General features: G+C 41.0%; 3 protein-coding genes across 3 annotated transcripts; all 3 read right to left on the reverse strand.

Annotated features, from left to right (window-relative positions):
• Positions 1-43: 43 nt before the first annotated feature.
• txndc15 (thioredoxin domain containing 15) lies at positions 44-3063 on the reverse strand. Its single transcript, XM_012822985.3, has 5 exons — positions 2561-3063; positions 1929-2368; positions 1658-1821; positions 818-948; positions 44-449 (listed from the first exon to the last, which is right to left on the reverse strand). The coding sequence occupies exons 1-5, from the start codon at positions 2640-2642 to the stop codon at positions 253-255; spliced, it is 1014 nt and encodes a 337-aa protein (XP_012678439.1). The 5' UTR covers positions 2643-3063; the 3' UTR covers positions 44-252.
• Positions 3064-3191: 128 nt separating this feature from the next.
• LOC105896211 (UPF0461 protein C5orf24) lies at positions 3192-9821 on the reverse strand. Its single transcript, XM_031572006.1, has 2 exons — positions 9202-9821; positions 3192-7778 (listed from the first exon to the last, which is right to left on the reverse strand). The coding sequence occupies exon 2, from the start codon at positions 7770-7772 to the stop codon at positions 7158-7160; it is 615 nt and encodes a 204-aa protein (XP_031427866.1). The 5' UTR covers positions 7773-7778; positions 9202-9821; the 3' UTR covers positions 3192-7157.
• A 95-nt stretch (positions 9822-9916) lies between these two features.
• Positions 9917-19086, reverse strand: ddx46 (DEAD (Asp-Glu-Ala-Asp) box polypeptide 46). Its single transcript, XM_031571997.2, has 23 exons — positions 18938-19086; positions 17983-18165; positions 17720-17848; positions 17329-17410; positions 17065-17233; positions 16546-16799; positions 16300-16413; positions 16017-16182; positions 15647-15767; positions 15259-15434; positions 14751-14872; positions 14516-14594; positions 13604-13686; positions 13316-13480; positions 12867-13029; positions 12346-12539; positions 12054-12191; positions 11812-11961; positions 11460-11687; positions 11132-11350; positions 10822-10966; positions 10656-10729; positions 9917-10365 (listed from the first exon to the last, which is right to left on the reverse strand). Exons 1-23 carry the CDS (start codon positions 18952-18954, stop codon positions 10318-10320), a joined length of 3219 nt encoding a protein of 1072 aa, XP_031427857.1. The 5' UTR covers positions 18955-19086; the 3' UTR covers positions 9917-10317.
• Between the last annotated feature and the right edge of the window lie 12 nt (positions 19087-19098).

Here is a 19098-nt window from a genome sequence, read left to right on the forward strand (position 1 = left end):
AAAGCAATAAGTGTAATAGCAATAAAGTACTCATACTCCATTGGTTGGTTCAGTTTTTAATTTAGGGAAATAGTATGATTGCAAAAGTTAAAAGCATGAGAAATGTGTAGAAATGAGAACTCTGATCAGACCGAAATGTGGTGATAAGCGCAACCCTAAACCTCCAAACACAATAAATACGTCCATCCGCACAACAGTATTAAATGTGGTGAGAAGAGAAGAAAATTAAAACAGCAGCATAACAGCCAGTGCTTAGTCCTGATGGTCATGATCTTGTCCTGGTATGAGCCAGCGGACACTGTCTGTCCGCAAGATGGCGTACACGGTGAATCCAATTATGAACAGGACAGAGAACACGAGGAGCCAATCTATACTCTTCACAGGCACACTTGGAAGGGGACCGAAGTTATCCTCCTCTGTCACAGTCTGATCTGAAGCTGCTTCAAACCCTGCAGGAAAAAGGCGACACCCACATAACTTACTGATGGACTGCAAAAATACAGGGTATTACTCAGAAGTGGGTAGTTGTGAATACAAATAATTTCATATAATTTCAAAAGTAATGAGACGTGTGTATCCTAATGTAACTGAGTAGAAGTACAAATGTTTTTATCATAAATGCACTCGAGTAAGAGTGAAACGTTTTTTCTATTAAAACTACAAGAACAACTTATTGGAAAAAAATACATGTACCTGTAACGGAGTAAACATAACACGTTACTACCCTCCTCTGGTTTTACTTTAAGAAATAGTAACTTATTAAAAAAAATAAGGCACTGCTGTCAGGCTCAAATCATACATGTTTTCATACACTCACCTGTTTGATTGACTATGAATGATGTCAGCGTTTCTAGGATTCTGTCTGTGTGGTTAAACCTGGCCATTGGTTTCACTCCTTGAAACAGTAGTATGTTGGGAACTGCAACTGTACCAAATCGCGTGGAAAGGCTGAAAAAGGTCAAAGAACACAGTAAATGTCCATGTTCACTTTGTATACAATTTGCTTTTAAGCATTACTGAGAGAAAATAGATATTTGATAATTGTTAAATACAACATCTGAGATTAAAGGAAAAGTCCACAATTCTGGCAAAAGGTTGTTGAAATCTGAGCTCAACAGCTAATCAGATCATTCCCCCCCCCCCCCCCCCCCCTTCCGTGCTACTGAAGCAACGTGTTGATTGGCCGGAATTGTTTATGGTTCTGTCCAAACCCCTATGTTTGTTATCCATTTACAGTTCCAGGATTGTGTATGAACACTGGAGTGTTTCTGAGTATGCACACTGAGCAGAGGGCAAGAGGCCAGTGAGGAGCAATTAGCTGAATTTCACAAAACGTGTATTGGATTAGAATCACTCAATCAACAGTACCTTTAAGCCTGGAAATATATACATTGTTAAAAAAAGATAATTGATTTCAGAGGTGTTTGAATAGGATACGTTTTTCAAACATTTGACTGAATTTAACTGCACTGATTGAATTGATTGTTCTTTTTCCAAGTTCTCAATGCCATTTAGTGCACTATAAAGAAATCTGAATTGAATTATCTGTTGTGAATGAATACAGTAAACGTGCATTTATATTACTTATAAATGATGAAACTCAGAAATTCAGAAATATGCTAAATTATTCTGAAAACAACATAAGATCGGGACTGACCTGCCATGCTGAGAGGCATCCAAAGCCAAGAAGTGCATTGTGGGAAAGACACGGGGTAACGCATTGAAGTGTGGGGCAAGGCTGGCAGAAAACTGGCACCAAGTAGTGTAAAACAGAACCAGGGAGCATTCTGTGCCATTGACGTTAAGAAAATCCATCAAGTCCTATGGAAACAAAAATCGCAATATGCATGTCAACATAGTGACCAGTGTGTTATTTTCAAGGCGGGTCATCCTTAAAGTAATGTAGGCTACAGTAGCGGTAATAATACCTGTGACGCGTTGAGGACCTGAATTGTGAAATTGACCATTCCGGTGATGTTTCTTTTGTCGCAGTTTACTTTATATGTTTTAGCTGTTTCTGTGGAGTTCTGGTCTTCTGCGGCTGAAGTATCAGTGTGGATCATTTCTAAAATGAGGGGCTCCTCATTCTCTCTGATGTCCAACTCGCTTGTGTCCTCAGGAGTCTCACGAACGCACGTCTCCTCACCACAATGACCCGTGAATCCTGCCATGGGATCTCCAGGGCTCGGGATGAGTGATTCGAGTCCAGCTGAATTGGCGGGAAGCTCAGTTCCCATCACCGCATCTGCTATTTCAGCTGTCTTGAACTGCCTTTTCGAAGCAGCCTGTGTCTCCTCTACCACATACTCTGGAGTCTGCTTTGCATCCAGGTAAGTATCCTCTGACATCTTGAACTCAGGGACCTCATCTTTGAGAAAAACGCGTAACTTAACGTTAATGATGGCAGAATAAATGCGACTATTCACGTTAATTAAGGTAAAACTATACAAACTGTGACATCTAATTAACATTATGAACCTTTTAGCTGCCTAACATAAATACACGTTAGCTAGCTAACGTTAGCTATGTGTCGAGCTATCGTACCACTTATTTAACTTACCTGGGCTTGCTGTAAATGAAATAACAAAAAGAGAAAAGAATAAAATGCATATACATTCCACCGGCTCCAGTGCACCTCCCATGGTAGTTATTTTAAAAGCTGACAAGATGGTAAAAGCATGTTTAATAGTAACGTTTTACATTAATCGAAGAAGGGCTTGTTCAATGTCCCTAGATAAACAGAACTCCAACCATTGCCGTTGAGCACCGGTGAAAAATCTTTTCCGGTTCAGAGTTCATCTCAACTAGCCAATAAGACCTTTGCTTCATGCGCACACAACCGAGGAGAAGTGCACGTGATCTCCCAGCATTCAAAGCAATATGTAAACAATATTAACATTTATAGTTTAAATGGCAAACCATATAAAAATCGCCATTTAAAAAAAAAAAAATGACAGTGACACGCCACCTATAATCTAACACACACAAAAAAAATCAAACAATATCAACAATATCACAAAAATCTAAAGCAGCACCTTTGTTATCCTATCCCCTGACAGAAGAGAATACATGCAATAGCAGTCAGCTAATTGTTCCTCACAGTCCTCTAGCAGTCAGTTCTCTGTGTGCGATTACAAAATCTTCTACAAAAATGAGAATTGTAATGAAATTATATAAAAAGACCCATCAACCAGATTTATTTAAGGTTTATTACACAGATTCTCAAACACTCGTCTAACATGCACATAGGCTATGGTCAAACAAGAAAACGTTTCCCCAGATTACATAATTTTTAATAGCCTTTTAGGTGCAAAATGACACAGCTCTTTAAAAATACAACTGCAAACATATATCAGTGATTTGCTTTGTTGGTGGTTGTGACTTCAAGTTACACTAGTTTTATGTCAGTCATTTGTTTATTGGTGAATTGTCTAAATACAAATACAAATCAATTAGTATCATGGATACATGGCTGAATATAAACCTTGGTTTTGGTTGATTTATGTCTGTGGTAGGCATAGGGCTCACAGTATGACCGCTAAATTCACGACACTAAAAGTAAAAATGAAGATCAAGTGAAAATTGTCAATTTTCAATTCAAGAGAAATGTGGATAATGTAAATAATCAGACAGGAATAATACACATAAAGAGCACATCATCAAATCAACACTGTAATATGTGAAAGACAAATCAAAACACACATTGTCATACAGAAGCAACATCTTTGAAAGGCAGAACACTCTGGGTGTATAAACACACTGTACATTAAACAGTGACACATAAAGGTATTAAAAGCGAGAGTCGAATAAGTCATAAAAATCATAATAATAGTTATAGTGATTCTTGATGGAAGCTTTTCCCTAAATTACACAAAATCAATCATATAGATGAAATGAAAGCCATTTTGTTGAGATTTATCTCTATGATCATCATTGACAAATATTATTGACAAACATAGTTTCAAACACGACACATTTTTAAGTCTGTATCTGTTGATTTTGTTGAGGTAAGTAAGCTCTTGTCCACAAAGAGCTGGCACATAATGCATTTAAATGATAGTTTTTGTGAGTTCAGCAAGCTCATTGCTGGAGGCAGATACATTGAGTTCTTTGGTAAAGGGTAGATACATTAAATAACTTAAAAACAGTCATGATGTCTACAGTGGTAGGAGTGGTTAGAAACGAAGGTATTGCACTCTAAATTGGGAACCAAAGGCTGGACAGCAATGCAGTAAGCCTTATGAATGAAAATACTTATAAACCAAAGTAGGTGTAATGCACTAAGTAAAGGCCCTTCTCCAAAGACAATGAATATACAAAGTGAAAGAGAGAAGATAAAATATCTGCCACTGCATTTAGTCAACTATTCAATAACATTACAGCCGAAACCCGTTTCTGCCACGGAGAAAGACGTAAAGATTTTTTCCTCAATATTTAGGCAAGATCTAGTAGTTATGAGTCACTGTTTTCGAATTATGAGATCTTTTACTATGTTCTGTAACAACATGATCTCCAAATAGTAGCACTATCACAACATAATGAGATAATAAAGCAAAATGATGACACATGAAGTCAAAATTACTTAACGCCTTTACTATGACTCATGCTATCTTGTTTTTAAAGATCTCGTGACTCCATGGTAATTCTTTTTTAAGATAATTTCAAGATATCTTGTAATTTAGAGATCTCATAAATTTCAATATACCATCATAATTATGAGAAATAATTGTAGTAGTTTTATCAGGCGGTACAAGTAGATAGTGGCCAGGACAGGTAGATAGTGATCAGAAAAAGAGCTTTTAACTTATAATAGATTGGCTACATCAACAAGCAAATAAATGTTTTGTGAGATAACAAATTGATTGTCTGCTTTACAATATATAGTTTTGATGTGAATAGGCCTCCGATATATTTGGTTTTGTAAAGATGGAAACTCCTCAACGACACCTAAAACTCATATGGCCAACAAAATAGCTTCATACAAATGTATTTAGATGTTTGTAATGTTTTTCATTTCTGATTTGAAGAAACAGTTCCAATGTCAAAACAAGTAGATAAGCAAGAAACATTTACACCACAATGTGTCATCATCGATTCTGTTTTGAAACACGTGTCCAAGCAGTAACATCCATTTTGGTGCCAGATATAGCATATATTTCTTAATGCAGACCTACGTTAAACACTCCGAAAATCTCTCCATGTTTGAGATAAGTGAAAAAGAAAGTGAAAGTGAAGAAGGTGTGGACAAAATCACACACATAAAGTGCCAAAAGGTGGGTCTGCTTAAGCCTGGGCTGCCACAGAAAACAAAAGAGCAATCCTAAAAGCTTACCATCTAAACACTATACTTATCCAAACACAATATAGGCTGCCCTCACCTCTCTGAGGAGTCCAACAGGCCACGGACCAAACAACATCTGTCTTTAGTTGTGGTGACGGGCTGTATCTGAAGATGTCACATTATCATATCCCTGACTTCACTCAGACACTATATACAGTCCCCCTTTGTTAAAGGTTCGGTCAACGATTCCTGTCAAATACACTTTTTGTCAAATTGCTCCTCACGGTCTGTGTGCTCAAAAAAACTGTGGTGTTCATTCACAGTCCTGGCTCTGTAAATGGGAAACGTAGTGGCTCGGACCAAGCCATCAACGTTCCAGCCAAGTAGCACGGAAGGGAGGGGTGTAATTTGATTGGCTGTTGAGCTCAAATATCAACAACCTTTCACCGGAATCATGGACCGTACCTCCAAAGAGTAAAATCAATCCTAATTCATTATCACACTGTAGCATCTCAGTGAGCTGTATACCAACAGCATTGCCACATTCTAGAATTTTACAATCATTTTTTTATGACTTCATGATGAGACTGGGTTTGAATGTCATCTGGTAGGCCTATATTGGCCAACAGCATGACGGGACTGGGTTTGAATGTCATCTGGTAGGCCTATATTGGCCAACAGCATGATGTCATCTGGTGCCAGCTGGGCTGCCAAAGTTACAGGAATGAATCTTGGTCAAACATAGCTTTCAAAACCTGTGTTAATTTTTGTTTCATTTTAACTAAATAGAATTTCAGGAGTTTGAGTTGACCTATGATTGGAATCTGTTCCAGATTTTGAGGTGGCATCATGCAGCTACCAATCTTACAGATCTTTGTAGATTTTTTAGCTACAGGGCCATTTTTATGCTATAAACCTTAGGCTAATAAAGAGTGGGTCCTAGTCACAAAGGCACCTTCTTTCTTTTTAAAGCTAGGGCACCAACACTAGTTTATAGGAAATGTGGTTGACAATAACTGGAGCAAAAATTGGTTCAGCAATATTATCTGAGAAATAAAGGCTACTAATTATGGGCTCACCTACCTGGATACTATTTGTTTTCTTTTCTTTACTGTTACAGAGGATTCATAAACACATTATCATCACAGAAAACTTAGTTTGAGTTATCCACCAAAACATTTTGTCAAATAGCTTGAAGTAACAATGGAACACGGGTATAGGACAAAAACACATACGCGTAGTCCTGAAGTATGGTGTTGTAGTTTGCAGTATACATTTGAGCCTTTAGCCTACCTAACCACCTAATTATGGCTGTCTCTGTACAATGTCTCAAAACCTAGGGTTCTTTCAAGGATGCTGCCACCAAATTAATCTTGTGTTACCCATTTTACCAATTTGATTTCTTTTAAAATACACATCTGAGAATAAAGTATTAACGAATTATATTCATGTGTGGTCTTTAGATTGGTTGTAGGTTTTCCACACAGAAAAAAGAATATGAGCTCTTATGCGGAGGTCAGTAAAATTTGCCCCAACATAAATCTTGCCAAAAGTTTACATTATACCCCAGAGTAGCAGTGTCCATTTAACAACAGCAGAGCACATTTTTATGTTGAAGCAAAAAAGAGGGCAAATTAATGACAACGCAACAAAACAAGTAGCAAGTGAAAAGTTAAACACTTCAATATCAAGATATAGTCAAAAAATAGTTTGATACCAAACAATGATTCTGTTTCACACACACACACACACACACACACACACACAAGTCCTGATAAAAGTATAAACACACACCCTATATTGGACAACAAAACATGCACCTTTTAAATCACAAGCATCACATAAAAATGTGTATGTGTGTACATTTATTTTTTTTTTACTCATTTGTTTCTTTCTCTTTGGCCACTGGTTCACATACACCTCTCTTGTGCATGGCGCTGTATGGGAACGCTGCGCCGCTGCAGGTTCCGTAGCCCAGTTTGGTGAGGCGAGAGAGGTTCTTGATGCTTCCAGGAGGGCGACCTGGGCTCACCTTGTAACCAGCTGCTCTGGTTGTGCCTATGGGCCTCCCGGGACTCGTTTTGAAGCCCGCTGCTTTCGTGGTGCCCAGTGGCCTTCCGGTGCTGGTTCTGTACCCGGCAGCCTTTGTAGTTCCAGCCGGACGGCCCCTTTTGCCTGACCTGCCCGGAGTCTTTTTTTTCTTCGCGTCGTCGGGCTTGTCATTGTTCTTGATTCCCATTGCTGGGGGGTGAACATCACCATGGTGTTCCTGGCAGGGCCGCTGACAAGGCAAAGGTTTCAGTGTGTTCTGACAGGAGGACAGTGGGGACAGAGACATCTGTCCAGGTGGTGGGATAGAGGGATAGTATTTGCTGGCCTGCGTGGAACACAGGTCGAAGTGAGTGGCGAGGTGGCAGCTGTCTTCAGCTAAGCAAGACGGCCTGCCACTCATGCAGTAATCACTGCTGGTGTTGGGGAGTCGGCGCATCATCTTCAACTGAAAAACACAAACAGGCCATGGTTGTCACTTTTGTCTTAGTGCAGATGTGGTACATTCCATTGATTTTAAAGTTTGTCTAAAATCTAATCTGACCCCAGATTTATTCCCTTTTGATCTCTTAGGTTATGTATTTGATCTTTTATTTTGCAATTCAAACAATTAATACAATTTTTATACTGTATATTTGTTCTTGCCTTAATAGGCTACGGCAGTGGTTCCAAAAGTGTGGGGTTACAGTAAGGGGGTCACACACTCTTACATCTTACTTTGGGGGGGGGGGGGGGGGGGGGTCACACACTCTTACATCTTACTTTGTAGTCATGTAATATGTAAGCAGGAACAGTTAGCCTAATTAAAACAATGGGCATGCGTTTAACATGAACATTGTATGGATTGATCACCAGCGAGAATTAAAAAAAAAAAAAATGAAAAAGATCTCTGTTCAAGTAAAACTGTAAGTTGAACTGATTGATGAAATTAGGTTGAAAATGTTTAACTGTTCATATGAAGAGACAATGTATAAGAAGGGGTTTTGTACAAAAAAAGTTTTGTAACCACTGGGCTATGGATTTTTGGTGATGACATTCTTTGGGGTCACACTTGACCCGACTAGAAATGAATGGACTTTGTCTTGAGGAGCCCCTTTGATTATAGTTAAACTTAGCAGAGTTAAACTTTAGCAGAATGTTCACCACTTCGAGTTTGTTGCCAGTTTCCACCACGAATCCATCTTTTTTTTAATGAAACACACACCGAGAACATTAAGTATACATCATTGTAGTTTGAATATTCAGTAAGTTCAGTTCAAACTCTCTGGATTTCTTTGAAAGAAAGCACGGATCAACATGGGCGCAATGCAATCGCTAGGTCGGCCCCTCGGCTAATCCTGGGTCGACTTGTCTGAAAGACGGGTAGGCTAATGAAAGTACAACGTCCAGCAAAGTAGGCCTCCTGATGAATCACCTTTAATACTCTTACACGCTCATTTTCCAGAACTCGTTGTCGGATGCAACGAATTTTCAAGGACTAAATGCCATTTATCAAACTGGACGTATACATTACTGTCAAATGTGAATTCTACTAGCTGTGTACATGGTGTCCTGCGGAGGCTAAACGAGATCATGCAGAGAAATACATCGAGATAACCATGAGCATGGTCTGCCCGCATTCACCGCTACATTGTAAAGGGGGATGAATTTAAAAGCAGATTTGATTAAATCGGTGTGTGGGTTATCTTAAAACCAGAACCTCCTATTGTGTTAAGAGTAAAAAGGTCTCTAAGGCTAGTGCCCCAAAACTCCACATAAAAACAACAAAATTGTTAAACATCTACAAGCATACGTATACACTGTAACATTAAGACAATTGTCAATAACGGATAAGCAACATTTTCAGTGAAAATATAACAAATTTACTGTACCTCGATTGTCTTAGAATCATGGGATGCAAAGGGTTAAAGGCAGGCGCGATACATCTTCCATCCTTCAAATCCTACCAAGGCTTCATTTTCCTGTTAATAGTGCCACAACGAACTTGCAGATTTTGTTGCAGGATACACGGTCAACCAAAATGCTAGAAATTAATTTACTTTAACGTTTGGGTTCCTTGTTCGAGACAGGTCTGGGTGAGAATGGAAGCTACCTCCATTAAAAATTAATAATCTAGGGGAATGACCGAGCATGCGCATTCTTCCGTAGGGGAATAATAAACTCGTTTGAATTCAGATCTACGATTTCACAAGAAATCAGAATATTGAAAGAAATAGGTAATGTCCGCAAAGTACAGCAACGCATGTTGACCACGAGGAATAACTTGGGATCTGTATTAGTGAGACGAAAATGAAAGAGGATATTGTTGGGTTAGTTCAGGCTCTATGCATGGATAACATATGATTAATTAGGGCTGCGGTGTTCCATGCCATAAATATTTAAGCAATGCGGAACACATTCAGAAAAAAACCGTGAAGTATTATTTTCCGCTATTCCATTTCCACAGAGATGGAAAACTCCAGTATTAGAAACCAAGGCAGTGCTATATAGTTTGCTCAAAAAGTAGACGTTGCCTTAATGCCAATTGCATGCCCAGTTTATGATCGTTGCAAAAGGGGAAAAAAACATTCACGCAGAGTTTGAAAGCACAGTTCACAATTTATTATGTTCTACTTATGGTCGGTGGTCAAGAATTAAGTCGGTCATGTAAAACCTGTCTTAAAATGTCAAGCCAGGAGAAGAAAAAAAACTGAAATAAATTCCATATACATAGGGATCCAAATAACACAGACAGAAACAACCCACAGACAGGTTTGTGTTTTTCTTTGATCTGTGACGGTCTTGAAATTATTTTGCATTCTAAATCACAACCCTGATCCAGATCCATAATTGGAGCAGAAACACTGAAATCAATTTTAATGTTCAATAAAATACAGACGACCAGAGATACAGGAAAGGTGTGAACCCTAACAGTAAAAATGTACACTAAATAAAATTGCCGTAGAGACACAGGATTGTTCCCATCATCTCCCAGTAACTCTCTGCCTCTAGAGAACCTTGTATCTTCCTTTGCTGGTAGGCTGGTAGGAGTTTTGCTGGAAGAAGAAAACAAATAATAATTTAGTTTTCAATTTATAAAACAAACATAAAAGTCTGAATTGAAATCTTTGTTAACACAACTATGCACAAATGTTTCAGCAGTGCCATCAGTTAAATCCCTCCATGCCATTTAAATTTCCTTTTGAAGTTAAACGTACACATTATATAACATATCCTAAGTATATATCAATAGCATGTGTTAGTATGGTAATAATAATGCTCATGCTGAAACATTGTCTTATTTCGTTTTAGACCTCAGCAGCATAACAGCGGATAAAATCCTTACCAGTCGGATAAGCTCTTCTTTTATCAGCCTTGTAATCTCAGCTTTAGCTTTCTGCACAGCCAGTTCGCTAGCACCTGTCAGGCAAAGAACACAGACGTTAATAAAAGTCATCAAATATCCAGAGCCCTTAAAGAGATTGGTCATAAGAATACTGTGGTGAACTCACTCTCAATGGCCAGGTAGATCTTTCGCTCTCCCTCTTTGGGCTCCTTTCCTGGAGGGAAGTATGTCCCTCTAATGGTTATGGCTGCCTCTGAATACTCGCCGATCCTCTGCAGAGCCTCTTTGGACGTTACCTTCCACCTTGCCGTCTAGATGTAAAAGAGATCAAATCAACACACAAGGGCTAAAACATTGCTATTCAAATGTAAGAGTTGCAGTTTTCAGAGATAAAGCAATTCCCTAGGTAAATATCCTTTCAAGAGTAGGTGGGATTTAAGCACCTTGTCTAAGGCTCCTTTTTGGGTTGTTCCTACCTGAGGGAAGTCGTTGATCTCGAGCTCCTCTTCGTATCTTGTGATGCTCTCGGCCTGTTCCGCCGCCTGCCTCTCCTCCTCCAGTTTTTCCACAGGGGTGTAGTTGAGTTTAGCATTGATCTTCTCAGCCAGCTGTTCTGCGATGGTCTTCGCCGAGACTGACGGGGCGATGATGGTGCCTCCTCTCAAGATGGCATTGGTAGCCTGTTGCATCACATCCTGGATGCCAGGACATACAAGATTTTTTGTGTGAGAATGGGAAGCGAAAAGTAAAATAAACAAGCACAAGACTAGAATAAATGCACATGTTGAAGTGAAACCCACTAACCTGAGCCTCTGCTCCGAGGTTCTTCTGGGCATTGATCTTCAGAGCCAGCTTCTTGGCGATCTCCAGTTTCTGGATGTTTCCTGCAGAGGGCATGGCTAGGCCAGTCAGGCTGCTCACGTTGGCAGCCGCCGCTGCGTTACTGGCTGCAGATGAGCCGCCGCCTCCAGGGGCAGAGAGGTCCTTCACCCGCTTTTTTGAGTTAAACATGCTCTCGATCTGCTCATCGATCTGCAATGATCACCAAAGACAGGCTCGGACATTAATGGCCTTTCACACAAATATAAGTTAGCTTCAAACGATTTGTTTCTCCCTACTTTATCGGAGCTGGTTTTCCCAAAGTAGAAACACTCACATCCAGCGCTCCATCCTCATCGTCAGAGTCCTGCAGACCCAGAGCTGCTTTTTGGAGCTTTTTGCGCTCGTTCGCCAGGGCGTGCTCAGTCTCGTCAAACTTGAAGCCCTTTCCAGAGAAGCCACTGCTACTCTTGATGACCTTCCCCTCCTGCACAATGGCAAAACCGCATTAGTTTGTTAACAGAAAAACAAACCCACAAATGAGGGGTGGTGTATGCAGTGAAAAACATGAACTCTTACGAGCTTCTGCTGGTCTTTAAAGCTGGCCCACAGCTTTTCCAGCTCATCGGGAACGACCGTACCGGAAAGTTCCAGAGCTTTGAGGATATCTCCAGCGTAGCGGGATTGGTCAAATGTGATAAATGTGTATGCGTAGCCCTGGAACACAGCACACAAGACAACCCGGTCAGAGGTCAACTCGACTGACAATCCAAAAAAAATTAACAAGAACCCTGCTGACGTGTCTCAGAGGAAAGCAACAGAACGTCTGATTGTAGTATGCGAGTGACGGAGCTTTCTCTGCACCACTTACTTTGTTCCCTGCACGCCCAGTACGTCCAACTCTGTGGACATAGTCCTCATAGTGGTTTGGGCAGTTGTAGTTGATGACCAAGATCAGCTGCTTGACGTCCAGTCCTCGAGCTGCCACAGACGTGGCCACCATGAGGCGACAGGCGCCGTTTTTGAAGTCGTTAATGATACTGTCTCTATCGTACTGATCGATGCCTGTGGGGAGAACAAAGAACATCAGTGTTGGCTGGGAAATGCGGAACATCTTCATGTGCCAAATATTTAGGGTGTGTCCTGTGTGCCAGAGAAAATTCATACAACATGTAACTTTTAATATTCTAAATCTTCACATTCATCTCACAGAGATTGTTTGGTATTGTACATTAAGAGCACCCCCCAAATGTGACTTTGCTTTTACTGGCCGATGCCAAGTGTTTTGGCAATTTTGTCAACATCTCTGACGATGACTGGATTCTGTGGTGTGAACAGAAACAAATGTAGAGACACTCACTTCTGCAGCATGTGTGTGTGTGTGTGTCGTACCTCCATGTAGGGACATGCAGGGATAAGAGGCCTTCATCAAGTCTTTGAGGAGGTGGTCTGCGTGCTCCTGCTTGTCCACAAAGATGATAACTGAACCCTTCTCCTGGTAGTGGCCCAGAATCTCTAACAACTTCAGAAACTTGCTCTCCTCCTCCATCACAATCTGTCAACACAAATGCACAGATTTATACACAGGTTCTAGACAAATGAAAACATGAAACAAGAATATTTTCTAAATCAGTCCAGTGAAATTAATTACTTGGAAAAAAAACATAAACTGGGACTATTAAAAGCTTACAAGTTATGTGTAGAGTTATGTATTGTAGAAGGTCATGTAGACGGTTCTTTGTCAGGCTTCAACCAGTACTTTTGCCCCGGCATACTATGTTTTTGGACATTCTTAATAGGCTTCTCTTGATCTTTTTGATTATGGCCAAAGCCTTCCTTACCACATGCTGCTCTACTTCGGAGCACACCACGCTCCTGCCTCCCACTTGCACCTCAATGGGCTTGGATAGGATTCGCCTGGCCAAAGCTTCCATGGCGCGGGGAAAAGTGGCCGAGAACATGACCGTCTGCCGATCAGGTCGGATATTATCCACAATTCGCATCACCTACAAAGCACAAATACTCACACTTTTAGAGTTTTGTCATGAGGAAACGCATGTTATATTTAGACTTTAATGTAAGAAATGGTCTTAGTGTGTACATTCCACAAACTGCGAGAAGGCTTTTACCTGAGGCTCAAAACCCATGTCGAACATTCTGTCAGCTTCATCAACCACCACATATGTGACTCTGCGCAGGTTAGTGACTCGGCCTACACGTAAACACACATACACACAAACCAGTTTACCACACATGAAAAGGCCACTCTTAACATGGTCAGCACAGCACTACAAAGTCAAAATTGTTAATTTAACACCTAGGGCACATACATAGTGACATACATAGCACTGGCAAATCAGTTCTCACAAACTGAGGCAAAATTTAGAAAAGCAGACATCATTTTTTCCCTTTTGGCTTGTTTATTATTTGCGTACCATCTCAGGGGCACGAAGAACCTGTAAAAGTGAGAAAACAGCCACATCACACATTAAAGAGACGTGCCCTCATGAACCATTATCTGACCGCCTTTTCACCTACGAAGGAAACATATCAGAGATTACCTCGCATGTGTGGAAGATAGAATATGTGCTCTACCATGCGGCATCAGTTTCCCCTTTCTAAACACATTCAACATTTCATTCTTCTTTCCCTGTGTTTCAATGAGTGGACTAGCAGGCTTAAGGATGACCCTTCAGAAGTGTCTCCACCTACCTCTGGTCGGCATATTCTTCAGGCACTTCGTAAGGCTACCGGTCACGTTTCCAAAGTAGTCAAATAATGCGGAAAGTTTAGTAAATAGTACGTGGTTCAACGCGTAAAAGAGCAACATCAGTGCAAGAAGATTCTGCCACACAGACTAGCATGATTGATGCTAACAGGATCTTTAAAAAGTTTTTCTGTCAGACTTTTTAAACAAATACCCAGTTCAAGTTAGTCAGAGTACAGTGATTAACTTCACTACCTTTTTATACGATGCGCAACCAACTATACACCCACACAAACACTAAAGTGTGAGAGCGAATCCACACAGAATTGCTTACCACTGTTGGCACCCAGCATGTCAATCATCCTCCCTGGAGTACAGACGATGATCTCCGCTCCTCTCTTAAGCTCAGCAATCTGTCTCAAGCAGAACAGAACAAATAATCAGAGTCTGAGCGCACGGCTTCAAACATGCTCAAGCATCTTGGTTTCATTTACATTTCATCAACATCTGATTCCCGTTGATGCGCCCTTCTCTGTCATTATGCTAAGGTGAATCAAGTAAAAGCTTACCTGCTCACTGATGCCGGTGCCTCCGTACACACACACCACTCTCAGTCCCAGGGGCTTGGAGAACTTCTTACACTCTTTGGTGATCTGCAGAGCTAGCTCTCGTGTTGGCGTCATGATCACAGCTGTGGAAGATGATGGGACATAGTCATTTATATGAAACTTGACTATAAATACATTACTTTGGATGCTTTATCTGGTTTCACCACAATCGACAAATTGTTAAAATCAACAAATATTTCTCCAATGGCATTTGCAGTTCCATGATCATGGTGGTGTTATTTGACAACATCGTGTTTAATTTCACTGCCACTCTACTGAAACAACACGTTGACTGATCATGATACAGTTTAATGTGAAAAAGCATCGCACAGTCTCTATTAGTCATATCACATCTGACACCCGTATTACAGCTTTTGACACACAACAATGAAATGACATCAGGTGTTGATGGTGCCATGTTACGCAGATCATAAAATAGCATACTGAAAATATTGGTAGTCAGGCTTACAAATGGGGCCCTCTGCCTCATCTAAGGGCCTCTGATCCATGATGTGGCGAAACATGGGTAAGAGGAAAGCAATGGTTTTGCCACTGCCAGTTTTAGCAATGCCAATCATGTCTCGACCCGCCATGATGGCTGGGATGGCCTGAGTCTGAATGGGGGTGGGCTTCTCGTAGCTGTGCCTGTGCAAAAGATAACAACTCATTAGGCAAGATCTTTTACATAACAGTACGTTCTAAGACGAAAAACGATCATTTTTAGTTTACTTAAAACAAACACTGTGAGCATACGAATGTCCGGATAGTCGGCCTGAACACATACTCATGCAGTCATTAACACTATGCTTATGGCATGGATTCCAGTCAGTTCAATGGTAAATGCGAATGACTCTTACCTCTTTAGAGCATTTAAGACCTTCATTGAGGTCCCACACTGCACCCATGACTTGATGGGCTTCGGGCAGCCTTTCCCTTTCACTGCGATTCCCTCCAGCTCCAGACGGTAGACGCTCACCTCTGTGGAATAAAAAATATAACATAAGATTTTATAATAACTCAAAACTACAGTCAAACTCATTCACAAAACAAGGAAACAAATAATTTCATCAAATATGACAAATCTTTACATGTTAAAGTTCATTGCCAGTCAGTCAGTTATTGCCAGTGACAATATTTACTCCACTTGTCAAGGACATGTATACCAATGTCTGCCAATAACAATAGATACCGAACAACAGAAAGCCAACATAAGACGACACAACATACCTTCGGGTGTCATTTTGGCCAGTTCTGGAACTTCCACATAGAAATTCTTGCGGTATGGCTCATACTCGATCTTCTTGTGATCCACAGGTTCCAGCACTTTCCGCTGTTTGGTCTGAAAGCCAGTCAGAGCTGTCTGCAGATCGACTTCCTCTTCCTCTGAGGAGTACTGTGAGCACAAACAAGTGGACTCAGACATACACACTTCAATCTGTGGTACATCCATCAATAGCTTTGTGACACTTTGCTGGCACACACATACAGATACCAAGGTTAAAACGCATACCTCCATCGCATCCTGGTCATTCTCCATCAGCTCCCCTTTCTTCTTGTTTGTGTGAGGCATTTTCTTCGTCTTTACAACATTTATCACTTTGGATACCGTCATAATACCACCCTTCTGCCAGTGGACAAGAGGGAAAAAATGCAAGAACAGTTGTTATTTGACACTCAAAAAAACTCATCTTACCAGGACCTACTCTTAAGTCCATAAACAGACTAGTTCTGCCAAGCCTTTTTAAAACCCACTCACCATGTCGTTCTTGCCCCTCATGGTGCCCATGTTGAACTTCTTCACTTCCTCTTTTACCTCCTCCATGTAGGCATCAAGAGTGTCTACTTCCTCGCCTGGCTCCTCTTCCATGGCGGTGATCTTCTCTTCCTCCTCTGCCTCTTGTGGCTTCTCTTCCTCCTCCTCCTCCTCCACCTCTGCTGCTGCTGCTGCTGCTGCCGCCGCCTCCTCCTCTTCCTCCTCCTCTTCTGGTGCTGGGCCCTCTTCGTCATCGTCTGCTCAAAACAAAAGCTCCAGTCACGCACTCAGTCAATGGCACCCCCAACTGATAAACTACTACAATTCTGCAAGGGCTGAAGGAAACACTTCATCGGTTGTGCTCCAAACATGGTAACATAAACTTCACGGTTCTGCCCAGAACAACTCATTGCACTCATGAACACTTTTGTGATCAGTATTACTTGAACAAAGTTAAGGGCAAGGAGTAAACAGTATTATTCACTGCAGTGTAAATCTGTTGATCTTTTTCCAATCACTTACCCTCATCATCCTCCAGGCTCCACTTTTTGCCCTGTTTCATCTCCTCTAGTTCTTTCTTTATCTCTCCAATATTCTCCATGGCTTTCTTCCTCTGCTCCTCACGCCATTTCTCCACACGTTCTTTCCTTTTCCTCATTTCTTCCTCCAGTGTGTTGTGATCAAAGTCTTGCTGCAAGATTAAATAGCATGTAAGTCAACTGTGGTCCTGCTGTATATTAGTGTTACAACCTGTTTAACTTTGTGATCTTCAGAAATGTGACTTACATCTTCAACCTTTTCTTCCTCCTTTTCTTCCTTCACTTTTTTCTTTTCACTCATTGAATCTCCATTGCTTGATTTCTCCTTGCTAAAAAATGAATGAAAAGACTTTCACTTTTTCACACAGCTCCCCTTTCATATTTCCAGTATGATTCAGGGCATACAACATAAACCTAACCTAATGGATTAGGACTAAGTTGCAGACGCTGTACAAGTAGGCTACCTGATGGACATCTGGCCAAAATCCACATTATTTAAAAGTTGTGTGGCACCAACAAAGACAGCCTCTGCAACTCAATCCAATTGTGCGGGCAGTATACTGAGGATTAGTTTTTTTGCATTTGCTTTCCTCACAGCATAGTATTGGTATAGTAAATGCATAGTTGTACCACAATACCTGTCATCAGTCTTTCTGGCTTTGCTGGGACTTGTTGATCGTGACCGCCGACCTCGACTCCTGCTCCGACTTCTGGTCCTCCTCCGATCCCTGCTCCGTGATCTACGCCTCTCCCGACTCCTCGATCGCCTGAAATGACAGCACAGCCCCGGTGTTATGAATAAAGTGAATAACTGAATTTGAACTCTGATGTACTACCACTGGAGTACAATGGGAAATAATGGCACACACTCTTAACCAATCTGGACGTGTACATGTCTTACCGAGGGCGTTTCCTGTCTCTTGACCGTGATCGGCGGCGATCTCTGCTGCGGGATCGCTCTCTCCTGGTGCGGTCTCGGTTTCTAGAGACAGCTCCCTCATCTTTCTTTGAGCGTTTGTCGGGCGAACGGCTGTTCGATCGGCTTCCCGACCTACCTCTTGATGTCGAGCGTTTCCTGTAATGCCTGCAATTATGTCCAGTGCAAAGCAAGAGAAAATGTGATAGGGTTTGAGACTGGTCATAAACATCCGCGTTTGCTTAATATTAACCTACTAGGTATCAGCCCAACGCCTAGCAAGATGGAAAATATTTGTGAATTTAAGTCACCACAAATGTGAGGAGCTGGTATTGCTCGCGCCAATACACATCAGTAAAATGAAATGATACATTTGCGCGAATAAACCAAACCAATGTAAGAAAAGCAATAGCAGTTAACGTTACTAGTTTTCTAAGTATGACAAAACCCGCTAAGGCCAATGTGAATTAAACATGTTTACTACTCAAGATTAAAGCAAAACAAAACTTAGCGTGGCTTGCAATAAACCTAACAAACTCTTTCGTAGATAAATCGTGCAAACGCTTAACGTCAGTCTCGATTTCACAGTTGCAGTCAACAATGCGTCCTCGTGGCTAACTTCACAGCGGCCCAGACTAACGTTAGCTAAACAGCTAGATAGCCAATACTATTTTTTTTAAATTGTCACCTTTTTACATATATTTACGGCAGATAGCTAACTTTAGCTAGAGAATAGTTTCATGCTGCAAAGTTTAACAAAGTTATGTTGTCAGCTATCTGGCAATTAGATAACCTAGGAAGGGGCTGCTAACTAGCAAAATAAGGCAAAAACTAGCTTGCTAGCATAGCTTAAAATAGAAATACGTCGCATGACTGTAAGCGACTAAATATGTCCTTTAAATTAGGGATTTGTCAATGAAACCACTGCAGCCATGCTTACCTTGACTCTCTACCCATTCTCCTCAAATCACATATATTTGGATCCTGTCTCACTCTTCTTATTATGCACCAGCAACGTTTGCAACTCTCTGATCGCTATCGACCTACGTCATACACAAGCGACTGAAAATACACCAGTTCGCTCGCTCATCATACGCTCAC

Source organism: Clupea harengus, chromosome 8 (assembly GCF_900700415.2).
Source record: "Clupea harengus chromosome 8, Ch_v2.0.2, whole genome shotgun sequence".
In the NCBI taxonomy this organism is placed as follows: Eukaryota; Metazoa; Chordata; class Actinopteri; order Clupeiformes; family Clupeidae; genus Clupea; species Clupea harengus.

Coding starts and splice junctions, on each gene's coding strand:
- txndc15 (XM_012822985.3), bottom strand. CDS start 2,642: ATGGGAGGTGCACTGGAGCCGGTGGAATGTATATGCATTTTATTCTTT. Junction 1,822..1,928: donor AGGTCCTCAACGCGTCACAG/GTATTATTACCG, acceptor TTGTTTCCATAG/GACTTGATGGATTTTCTTAA. Junction 450..817: donor ATTCATAGTCAATCAAACAG/GTGAGTGTATGA, acceptor TTTTTCCTGCAG/GGTTTGAAGCAGCTTCAGAT.
- LOC105896211 (XM_031572006.1), bottom strand. CDS start 7,772: ATGATGCGCCGACTCCCCAACACCAGCAGTGATTACTGCATGAGTGGC.
- ddx46 (XM_031571997.2), bottom strand. Junction 17,849..17,982: donor AGAGACAGGAAACGCCCTCG/GTAAGACATGTA, acceptor CTGTCATTTCAG/GCGATCGAGGAGTCGGGAGA. Junction 12,540..12,866: donor CTGCATGTCCCTACATGGAG/GTACGACACACA, acceptor TTCTCCCCACAG/GCATCGATCAGTACGATAGA.